The sequence below is a fragment of the Pestalotiopsis fici genome (genome assembly GCF_000516985.1).
Source record: "Pestalotiopsis fici W106-1 unplaced genomic scaffold PFICI_Scf_5, whole genome shotgun sequence".
NCBI classification, from domain to species: Eukaryota; Fungi; Ascomycota; class Sordariomycetes; order Amphisphaeriales; family Sporocadaceae; genus Pestalotiopsis; species Pestalotiopsis fici.
Window position 1 is genome coordinate 566739 of NW_006917095.1, and position 12380 is coordinate 579118.

The 12380-nt window shown below is 51.1% G+C and overlaps 1 protein-coding gene across 1 annotated transcript; it reads left to right on the forward strand.

The window, feature by feature from the left end:
- Window positions 1-9329: 9329 nt before the first annotated feature.
- Window positions 9330-12182, forward strand: PFICI_07494 (uncharacterized protein; the record flags this gene model as incomplete). Its single annotated transcript, XM_007836075.1, has 4 exons — window positions 9330-9489; window positions 9550-10410; window positions 10491-11086; window positions 11142-12182. The coding sequence occupies 4 exons, from the start codon at window positions 9330-9332 to the stop codon at window positions 12180-12182; spliced, it is 2658 nt and encodes an 885-aa protein (XP_007834266.1).
- Window positions 12183-12380: the final 198 nt, after the last annotated feature.

Consider the following 12380-nt stretch of genomic DNA (forward strand, 5'->3'; position numbering starts at 1 on the left):
AGTTGAGAGACAGAATAACCGCGCTCGATCTCACCATCTCTTGCCCCTCCTCCCCATCCTCGGACGGGCGCGCGTTACCCGCTCACCGACTACCGAAAGACCGAAGACTTGCCTATTCCTTCCGCCTCGCCTGGCTCGGCCGCTTCTTGCATAGCCGAGCAGGTCGAAAACAAAGTCTGGAACTTTTTCTAAGCGGCATAAGCGAAGAAAGCGGGCAGAGGTGGCCCTCAAGGTCCATGTACGTTACCAAGGTGAGAGAATATCTTGGGGGAGGAGGAAGGAGAGGAGAGGAAACAAACAATCACCCAGATACCTGAACTAGATACTTAGGCGAGTGTCCCCGGATCCTGAGCCGGGCTGTTGCCTATTGGCAACATCAGATGGGAGACGGGTCTATAATTGAGGGTTGCTATATGGAGAGATCTAGTGGACGATGAACCAAGAAATTGGGCGTTCTTCGGTCTCTCGGGTTATCCGACGAGAGTTGCTTGGAGTAAACGCCATTTTCATGATCGTCCGATGGGAGAAGGTTGGCCACGGCGGCTTGCCCACTGACATACCCGTTGGCCATTGCGAACCAACCTTCCGATGGAGATGACGGGGGGGTTGGTACTTTCGGCAGTATCTTTGGACGTGTGCCGCAAGAAACAACCAAGTTGAACGCGAGGTTACTGCTGCTGCAATGCCATTTTCATCTCATGACCACGTGCTCTCGGCCAGCGGGATTCGGAAAATAGAAAGAGTTTCTCGTGGCAGCAACGTAGTTGAGCAAGCTTTCGTCGCATATCACACTTCTTGATATCATCACCCACACCCACACATCAAGAGACAAATCATAGGTTGTCTCGTCTAGACGAGCATCCCAGATCTACGGGATATACTAGCTCGTGTTTTTCTTTGGGGCTCTTGGGCTAGCAGTTTAGCGTTCACGAGTTTTGAACTTGTTTCTGTCGCTCCAATCAAACAAAACGACTTCCATCCCTCCCCGGATATAGGAATTTGCCGTCTAAAGCCAATGAGCACCCCGGAATGGTTCGTCCAGCTTCCCGAATCAGGAAACACATAATTCACCATAAGACGGGGGGAACGGACGGGCGCACGAGCGACGCCGGACGCTTTTGTTTTGTTCACAACTGCCTGTTCCGGCAAACACACATTCCCCTTCTGTTTGAGGAGATGTGCGTCTCGGCCAATTCCCGGCTTGGCGTGACCAGCAGAGGGCTATTTGGGGGCTCCACACCAATGCCGATGGATTTTTTTTCTTTCTTTCTTTTTTAGCCACATCTTGTTGAAGCAATACCTACATACCTAGTCAGGGGTGGGAAGAGAAAAATGTAGAGGTGGGCGCCGAGCCCCTACCTGATCTACAGCATGTCTACATTCATACCTGTGTAGTGCAGAAAGGGGGGGAAAGGCAATGGGTGAGGCGACATTGAGGCTGTTCCGCAAATGCCGGGCTATACTGTCACGCTGCCATTGTGGTTGCGTTGCTTTGCGTTGCGTTGCGGGGTCAGTCCATGAGGCGAAACTGTCTGTGAGACTATTATTATTGCATTTCGACTTTGTTTCGGCAGAATTACTAAGCTGGTGTGTGTTCTAGTTTGCCATGTTTCAGAGCTTCTTCCTGAACAGTTTGCCATTCTGCAGCCTATGCAACAGGCAGTCTTTCCTATCAGCCAGGTTGCTAACGTGTATATGGTAGGTATCTCCATGTGTATGCTTGTACTTGCTCCAGCTGCAGATATCTCGTGATTGATAGGACAATTTCTTTATTAATGACGAGGCTCGGTGACGAATACCCGGCACGCCTCCATGCGGGTCTAGGGCTCGAGAAAAGTCGAGTACGTGTGCATGGTTATCTGGAGAAATCGAGCTCCCAAGCAGCCTGTGATACTGATCTATTCGTTGCTTCGCCGTTGGCCCATGATTTCGCCTCGATATGTCCACAAGTGATCTAAAATGCGCATTGCTCTTGCTATTTGAACATGCATCCCCAAGAGGAATTTATAAAGGTCCCTGGCGTTGAGACTCAGTCACTGGAGGTTTCAGGCATACTAGCCTAGTAAGGATTCCTATTTATTGATATAAGATGCCTGTTGAATCGGTGGTCCAAGCACATGGCTTCTGGCCGTCGAGAACTACAACTGGTAATGGCATTCCCAGAATGGACGGCCGCAATTGTCGTCGGACACATGTCGTCCGAAGAAAACAACGAGTGGCACGTTCAAGCATGAAGCTTGCCATGGAGCTTATCTGAGACCCTGCGATAATATGGGTGGCGTCTGTGGATGACGGCTGTCAGATCAAGGTTAGAAGATCCGGGGACTGCTCCGAGCACGGTCGTCTCCCGATGGAGTCAGTGGGCACAGGGTCTACTGATTATTTGATGACCGGGAAGAGAAACCGCTTTGGGGGAATCATGACCGCAGTGTTGCAGAGGAAGAAGCATCGCGCGCATTGATGTTTTGCAGAAACCGTCGCAAGAACAGATCAGAACCTTGCCATTCCGTTCCGGCGACAGTTCAGTCAATAGATTTAATTCGAGACAAGCTTCCTCGGACAGGGTTCGCCGATTTGGAGGGGTTGCGCCCTGAACATGACTGATGGCGAATAATAGCCTTGTCGTTCTCAACCCGGAATTTCTGCGATCCACGGGAGAATTGTTATCGAAATTGAGTAGTTTTTGCTTTTAAAGAGTGGTGAATTAGGTTTGCGCTTCAGGGCTTGTTAAACTCGATTCAAATATTAGCAGTGGTCCAACGTTTCAATCGCAAGTTCAAGTTCCAGCCGCGATATCCTCTGGCCCTATACTATGCCACTGCAAGCGCAAAACCTCCGCAACAGCTAGGGTCCAGGGGTGATCCGCATTAATGGAAAAGGCCAAGATATTCATAGATAAGGATCTCGGCCGCCCATCTCAATTAGGCGAGGACGGGTAGGTCGGTACAGACGACTTTTGCTGAAGGGTTTGTGTGGCGTACCTAGTAGAGGCAGACCTGATGGAGAATCTGGGGTGATCCCGTACAGAAGAATCGAACGGCCGAAGAAGGCGAGGTGGTTCATTCTACACAGTATCAGGTGGACCAGATAGATACCGCCCAGTCCCAGGGGGTCTGTGAGCCGGGGCGACTGCCGTGTGTGTGAATTGTCATCTACAATTGGTGATGAATATTGGTCATCACATACATCCTGGGAACGCATTTTGCACCATCTTGCTTACACAGTATCTTCGGCGTTTGATGAGCGGCTGCAGGGTCGCAGGGGTTATCTATTCCGTAGTCCTCGTGCAGTTACGTGGCCAGCTCCAACAAAAGAGCAGCGACGATCAGGGGCGAAGAAGTTCTGCAAATGGCGATGTGACGGTGTTTAGGAGGCTGAAATAACGTAACTCAATGCGCCCGCGCATGCAGCTGGCAGCATGACAAACCGCACATGCCGCGAGGCGAGGGACAGACGGGTCAGGAATATCAAAGGTGCTTGCTTGATTGCTCGATTGCTTGGCGAGCTTGGGTGTTGGCTGGCTGGCTGGTATGGCTGGCTGAATCTTCCAAATTCGAAGGTGCTGATCGCGAGAGGAATACCCCCGAAAAAAATGTACATGGTTCTTGCAGCAGGCTGGGTGGCCCGACCTCGCGCGTACACTTTGGCTCGTGAACGGTACAGCCTTACCAAACGTACGCGGATCAATGCCCTCGTTCTTTATTAGCACCAGTCCATATCGTGTGGCGTGATAGGTATTCGAGCAGATCCTTTCTTTCCGGGCATCTTTTGTTGATCATCACTGGACTCGACGTTCTATATTGGCTCGACCAGTCCCATGGAGTTTATTGTCCGAATTTAGAAGGTCAAAAGACTATAGCACCAGCCCAGCAAGCAGGCTAAATCGCATCAGTTTTCTAGCCGACCAGTGGGGCGGAGAAAGGGCTTGCAGCGCATAAGCGTACTGAATCCTGCGGCAAGCTGTGCTAGCTGCACCGTACACGGGCTGTTTGACGGAGGTCTGATTTGCCATGTCCAAAAGCAGAGATCGCTCTAAGAGTGTCCCGTACGTATGTCGGGAAAGAAAAAAAAATGAACTATAGTTTGCAACCGTTTATAGTCCTGCACACAATAAACCTTAGCATTCAACGGCGATGAATGATGATGAGGCTTCTAGGCTCGGCGCGAGTACATTGCTGAATGCGGAAGGTCAGAGCTGGAGGGGTAAGAAACCACGTTTCAAGCATCATGAGCGTTCTCGCAGTGCTGCCGTGGCATGGCAGGCTATCTAGAGAAATAACCGACAAGCTTCATATGGACATCCAGGTTGGATGTATTTGGCTTCTGGCTATATCTGAACGGCGAGGGAAAATGTTGCTGCATACGTTGAAGCGTAAGGCCAAAGGCGAAGCTTGCCACAAGTATGTGACATCTTGGGATGATCGACATTGCCAGGACCTACCAAATTCCCAATCGCCAAGCATGATTCGACGGTGGAATGCTGTGGCATCCTTGTCCTGGAAATTGGAGGTGAAACACAGATGCACAGCTGACATGACAGGTGGTCAGGAAGATATCGTTGCTGAAAGGACTGAAATGCACGACCAAAGATCGCACGTGCTCTCCCTCGCTGAAGGCTGCCGCGAATGGGCCGCTTCATTCCAATCCATGATTTGTTCCTTCCAACAGGGCCATTAGTGCTAAACAATCAATGCCTGCATAGCATCCACACAGCTGAAGACGGAGCTTCATTTGTGAGATTCATTACTTTGATCCTGTGAGGACCATCCCTCAGCCTGGTTGCTGACTGTGCTGTTTTTCTGGTCCTTGGATCCCGACGATACTGAGAAAAGGCCCAATTCTGGCGTCAAGAAGAGCACTGAGTGGCTGGAGAAGCCGAGGCTGTGCCCTCTAACTAGTGCTGCCTGTCCTCGATATGCAGCAATTGGAACCTGGTCAACCTGGGCACATCTTGGTAGCGACGGGCACTCCGAGATTGACGAACGGGCCTAGGTAAGAGCGAGTTGGGATGGGATCAGTAACGTTGAAGGAAGCAGATTGTTTTAGTCGTCAGTCCCCAACGACTAGCAGAGACCAAGCTGAGATAGCAATGCTAGCGCCGTGATAGCACGATTAAGCAAACCAACAAATAGGATAACGGTTTTGAGGTATTGCTGGTTTTGATCGCGTGGGACTCGAATTTGAGAAGTCAGCAACACATGATATAAGCGTACCAAATCGATGCTCGTTTCCTTGGTGATGGGGATTGGTAGACTTGAGAATGCAGTCCCGTCTTTTGTGCAAGCATTCATGGATGTAGATACATTATACCAACGGGCGGCACGTCGGGGGCTCTCAAGTCCCGCGACCACGCTCCGTCCCGAGTTTTGCTTCCACGTGTCTCACGGCTGGCTTTTCAAAACATGGAATGTTGTTTCTTTTATTTTCATGGGTTTGCCTTTTGCATGCTTAGCTATTGCTCTTGTCTGGCTGGGGCGGAATGGCTCCGGCAGATAGGCGCGTAGACTGTGAACCGGCGTTACGCTTGTTGACGATCCAAAGGACACGAGGCCTAGAGGCTAGGAGGTTAAGTAGAGGCTACATTACGCAAAGATTGGTAGTAAATAGTGCCAACGCCGTTGGGCAGCAGCTAGAAGCAGAGAATCAGCCTCAGCAGGCAAGAGAAGCAGAAAAGCATTGTCCAGTGTGAGAGCTTGTAATGGTGTGGGCGGGCCCATTCTGGAATTCTTGGTCATTACTTACATGCGGTAGCACAAAAGTATGTAATTCGACGCCGCCGGACAGAGGACCTCAGACAGGTACCCGACGACGGGGGTATGGGGAGCTTCTTGGTTGACCCAGTCTGTGACGCCATCCCCCTCTTGCGATCGACATGGGCGATGATGGGAGGGCGGCGGGATTTGGGATCTGTTGGACTGATTGGAGTGTCCGCTTTTTCACTGGTGTCAAGCATGAGGTGGTGTGGGTGGGTGGGGAGAAGCAGCAGCCGTGCAGCGTGTGCTCAGGCTTCACTGGCTTCCATCGTTCTAGCCCCAGGGCAGATTAGCGGCCTCCTAGTTAGTGCTCAGGTCCGAGGTAGGCAGGCATCTCGAACTTTTCTTGGGAACGCCCCGGCTGGTCCACAGCCCACCCCTTCTTCGCGTCTTCCTGAGCTTCCACGAGTTTTTCTAGAAGCCGGCCAGAAGCAGACGAGGCTCGGTAGCGCAAAAACGCGACGCATGGGTACTGCGGCCCACCCGCAGGGAAGCTTTCAGTAGTGTCGCCCAGCACCCGCCGGTGTTCATTCAAATCGGTGCCAATGCTGACCATCCCCCCACCCACAGTTTGGCTTGGCCTCGCTACCTACCTTGTGGGCTGTTGTGTACGTACCGTGCTTTCTCCCTTCTCCCTCTTTTTCGTGCTTTGATCGGATTGTCGGATGGAACGGTGAAGGAAGGGGGGAGAGGAACAACAGGAAACGAGCTGGATATGGCTTAGATTCTCGACGTAGGGCAGAAAGGCAATGAGTGGAAGGCACGGAACTTGGGGTATGAGGCCCAGTCTTTGTGTGTGCGTTTTGGAAACAAAAATGCCCGAACCAAAGTACCCCCAGCGCAGTAAGGATTACGTCGCAAGTCACTGGATTGCAATCAGGACACGCGACGGTTGTCTATTTTGCTTCTTCTTGACACAAATTTCTTCAGGACTATAAGAAGCTTTTGTCCATGATGTACACGATGCAATTCAATGGTTCCTTTTTATTACATAGTGCTGCACTTACTGCTACGTGCTCGCTCCCCCTGACGGTAGGCGCGTTGGGTTGTAATGTAATACGAACGGGATGGAGACTTTTGAGGAGCGAGCACAATCTCGCCAGCCAGCGAGCATATGGGGCTATACAGGGCGGCACGGAATACGTGCAGCTACGTGCCCGTCACTTTGTGGGAACACTTTATTTCGCCTTGGACAAAATCATAATGATATGCTGCATCAAATTACAAAACTCATGTCACTTGCATGACAGACATTAACATGCCGACCTGCAGCAGAGAGAAAAGAAAAGTCGGAGATCGAGAATACACCTTTTGTTTTTCTGGTTTCAATTGTTTTACTAGACATGGATAATTATTGAAAGAATAGAAGGAGAAAAAAACAGTGTGCGTAATTGGATAAAGATTGCTGCTCCCCTAGCACTCCTGCGCGACTGGCACGAGGTTATCCAGTCTGTTGTCTCGTTCATTAAAAGCGAAAGAAAAAAATATTTGTGCCTCAAGAGTCCGTTCTGATGAAGTGATCCACTCCCACGCTTCCTCCCCCCCATTTCAGCACTGCAGCTCGACCCCGGTCTCCCTGTATCAGGGTCACAGCAGACTTGCAGCGTGCTGTACACAACCTGTTCCAGTCTGCCGTGCCACTAAAAGACCCGTTGTATGCGCTTTCAATCAACACCCGGCAGCTGAACCTGAACCTTCCTCAGTGCCCCCTCTCCCTAGTGCGAGGTATGTCCATCTAAGGAAGTGCAGCAGAAGCATTGAGCTGCTGCTATCTTGCAGGAGATAGGTACCTCCTGTATACCTCCTTCGGTGTTGGTCTTGCTTGCTTGAGCAATATTCTCCAGTGATCCCAGGATATTGTAGTAAAGGTGGTGATGTAGAACACTGACCTTCGGATCAAATGTCCCTTGGTTTCTAACATCATCTCTCTCTCTCTCTCTCTCTCTCTCTCTCTCCCCCCTGCCCCATCTGATTTTTCCCGATAGTGCAAACCTCTCTTTTCTCTGGACCGGCTGGTGTTGGATGTCAACTCACACATGACTGGATCGCACCCACGTTTTGTAGCGTTTCTTATACATAAAAAGCAAAAAGAGACAAAAACAGGGGGCGACTAGATAATTGCGATGTCCATCCGACGATAATATATCAGATATGTAGGCACTCGTCATTGTCCCTTTTCGTCGTCTTTTTCTGCCCTGTCCATCTGTCCATGCTCATCACCAGCAAAGAATTACAGGTACTTACCTGGGTGATGGGATGTACCTGGCCTGGCCTGCCTGCCTGCCTGCCTACATACCTATCATTACTACCTACTACTCAATACTAGGTAAGCTAATGGGTAGGAGTCGATATCTGGAGGCGCTCCGGTCACCTTCCCTCCTCCAGTTCAGTTCCCCCCCTCCCCACCAGCCCAGACAATAATAGAATGGCCATTTGCCTGTTCCCACCAAGAATCAGGGCTCATCCGCATTCGATCCACCCCCAGTCAATTGCGCCGAGGCAGCTGCTGCAGACTGCTGCAGTCCGGAGTCTTCCTCTCGCTTTCTTCAATCTTTCTCTCCCTCTCCACTACTACTACCTACCTACCTCTACATACGGAACTGACTGGCAACCTGTCCGTCTGTCCGTCTAATCTGTCTGTACCTGATTTGTACCTCTTCTTTCGACACCTCAGACTGTTTGGGACTGGCTGGTCGTCCCTCTCCTCACTCTTTATTCACTCCTTCACTCACTTACTCTTTCGTGGTTCCCCAGCCACTCGCATCGCATCGCATCGCATCCCTTTGCTTTGCGTTACTGCACCACACAGCATTTGCGCTACCTTACCTACCTTACCTTTTCCACCACCCCTACTACTTACGCTTTCGACGACTCTAACTTCTTCGATTTCGACTCCGACCCGTCCATGCCCTCGGACTTGGACTTGACTTCCCGTCCTGCCAGGAACCATACGCCCCAAAACTGACAACAGCCCCCGAATCCCGACCTACTACTACTGCTACTACTACTATTACCACTACGACGCCGCACGCACGCACGCAACCTGCCTCCCCCCTCCCGTTATAGCATAACCACTCTACTCTTGCGACTCCAAGACATGCGATCGCCTCCAGTTCGCCTCCACCACCAGTTCTTATTTACAATCCGTACTCTCAGAACTATCGCGATACCCTCGCGTGTCACTTGCCTGGACAGCCTTGCATAGTGCCCACTGATCAATCGAAAGAGAGGGAAAAGAGCCTCTGCAGCCATCGACCGCTTTATTGCGATCGTTGCGCTGCTAACATCAACGATTTACTTCTCTTTGAACGTTATCGTCTCATGTCGCCGACTCGTTCTCGTTACCAATTTGGACTTCTCCCGGCTGCATTGGTCTTCAGGGTTGGCTCCTTCCTATGATCCTTTCATTTGAGCTGTATGTGCCAGGACACGGACGAATGGTCGACGACGTCACGCACCAGACGACAGTCTGCATTACTTAGCCAACATCACGACGCCGACTGAGTTATCACTGTAATCGCATACGCTCAGCGAAAGTGCACCAGTCGCCTGACTGGCTGCCAGCTATTCGCCATTATGGACAGCGCAACATGCAACGTCATATACGTTGATCACAACGTGCGCAACACGACCCAGCTGACCACGGACTCGACGATTTCGGATCTGGAGGCGACATTGGGCGAATCTCTCGAATTGCGAGGGAATCTCGCTCTGCTGATTGATGCCTTTCGTGAGAGTACGTGTGCCATGGTGCATGATTGCATTCTTGAATGCCGCTAACATTCTACCGTTCTAGTCCACGTGTGTGCCACTGGCGCCGACTGTATAGAAATACTTCTCGATTTACACGACACATCCAGCATTGAACTGAAACCTACCCTTGTATTGATAGATACCCCCCACGACGAGCAGATAAGAGCGGCCGAGCCGTCTTCGCGAGATCATTCGCCACACTCTAGAGCATCATCGAGCACGGATCAAGATGGTACAGACCGTGAAATTTACGGGCTGAAATTGCTCGACAAGGTTGTGTACGAGCTACACTCTCGAAACCTTTCAAAACTTGTTGTGCCCATTTCCGTTGTTACCTATCCTTTGTTACAAAGTCCACCTCCGTCGGACGATTCAAACGACGAGACCGGCCAAACTTCCTACGCGGAATATCTCACCGAGACGACCAATCCATCGAGCAATTCGTTAGCGAGCAGAGCCCTCCTGCGGAAATGTCTGGATTCTGGCGCTATTGACGTTCTCGCTAGCCCATTGCATGTGAAGACATTGACCACTCTCGAGGTGCACGCGTATAGAGCACATAAGGAGGCTTTAAAGGAGCAGCAAGCCCTCATGGAGATCAGAAGAGGACGGAAAAGGTCGTGGGTGGGCGTTCACGAGGAGCAGCCCTTTTCTTATCTTCGAGAAGCAATGGTGTCTGGCCTCATGGGCGGCATCTGCCGATCTGGAGATGAGGGCGATGTCGTGATTGGAAGTGTCAGGATCTCCGTGTCCTCTGATGAAAGAGCCGCAATTGCTAGCGCCATCGGAAAGTGGAATTTCTGCGCTCATGATTTTGACGATGACCAGCTCCTCATTGCCGCAAGTCTCATGTTCAAGCATGCTCTCACCATGCCCGAGTTAGAACAATGGCGGATACCAACAGGTAAGTTGCGATCAAAGTTACGGCCTAGCTGACGCACTCTGCGTCTTCCCGTGTAACCATGTGGGCTGACAGCTGCATAGACCAACTCACAACCTTTTTGGTAGCGTGTCGAGCTGCTTATAACACTTTTGTTCCCTACCACAACTTCCGCCACGCCGTAGATGTCCTGCAAGCGACGTTTCACTTCCTCTTACAGGTCGGTGCCTTGCCACCGTATCCTCTAGAGGCAGGGATATATGCAACACCTACTCCCAAGACGCCTCTCGCCGAGTTGTTGAGACCATTCGAGACACTGACGCTACTCGTCAGTGCTATTGGCCACGACGTTGGTCACCCTGGCGTCAACAACGGCTTTCTGGTAACACTCAATGCGCCACTGGCGCAATTGTACAACGACCGATCTGTTCTAGAATCCTTTCACTGCGCCGCATTCTCGCAGATTCTGCGGAGATATTGGCCAAAAGTCTTTGAGAACACGAAAATGAGGAACCTCATGATCAGTTCCATTCTTGCGACTGACATGGGACTCCACTTCGACTACATGGCCAAGCTCGGCACGCTACAGGAGAAGCTGAGCGCAAATAACTCTACGAAGGGGTGGAACGAGAAAACCACCGAGGTCGAGACCGCTTTGATATGTGCACTGCTGATTAAGTGCGCAGATATCAGCAATGTAGTGAGTATTATGGTATTATTGATCCAGTCGTGCAGTGCTAACAGTGGGCCCACAGGCTCGGCACTATGATGCTGCTTTACAATGGATGCATATCCTATGCGACGAGTTCTCACGCCAAGCCTCGATGGAGAACCAGCTCAGTATACCATCCTCCTTGATCTCGGAACCAAAGAAGGAATTTCTGGCATTGGCTACCGCTCAGCTCGGTTTTATGAAGCTGTTTGCAATCCCACTGTTTCAGGGCGTTGCCGACGTCCTGCCTGGCATGAAGTACACGGTTGAGGCTCTGGACGGAAACAAGATGACTTTTGAATCTGCTGTGAAGGAACTCTCTCCCTTAGTAGATGCCGCCAACAAGGACTTGCAGGAGTTGCGAGACAGGCAAGGCAGCACAAGCTCTCCTCGCACGGTTCAAATAGTTGCCCCCACAGAAGACTCGCCAGACTCATCGTCTGGTACAACCCTGGAGGCATCCTACCAGACCATTTCAGAAAACCACTCTGAAATGAAGAAAGCTGGATCTTCACCTCCTTCGCAGGAACAGCAAATCCCCAATATACCTGGCGAATACAAGGAAGTCAATGGTATATCCGGCGACTATGACGAGGTCACACAGTTTGCCGCCAGTGATCCTTTCCACGTTGTCGACGACGAAAATAGTATCCTCGGTCGCAGCGCAAAGCAGCGTTGTAGTGAGACGACAGAAGGTAGTGCATCGGGTCCATACTCGGGAGACTGGGCTTCGCAAGCTACTAGTGCCACTACGGGGAAGATGCCGCTCTCGCCCAGTACTCAAGGCACCAGCATTCGAAGTCAAGAATCGCTAGAACGGCCTAGCTCGGCTCTTCCAGTCACAACTGTCACAGCGCCTGAGCCGAACTACCTCGATTTCGAGGCACCACATTCGGAAGCCGTCAGCTCGGCTGAGGAGCATTCTAATGGCAGTACCCTCAAGCTGGACAGTTCGCCCGATAGGTCACCAAATGCGGACAAGTCGCTGAAGAAGAAGCCCAGCCGTTTTAGGATGAATGCGCTGAAACTTTTCAGGCGAGACAAGGGTAGCACGTCACCTGCATCCAGTGAGGCTGCAGGATGAAAGGCACAGGAGAGGAAAACAAAAAATGGCGACGTATTGCAATGACTTGCAACGAATACCATCGATATGAGACGATATGAAAGCGCAAATACCACGCCAAGAAGGCGGCGCGGACGATCAACGACTATGACGGAATACCCCCCTTGGGACAAGACACGGGAAGTGGCTTTCCCGAGGTATATAGTGTATAGTATGGCT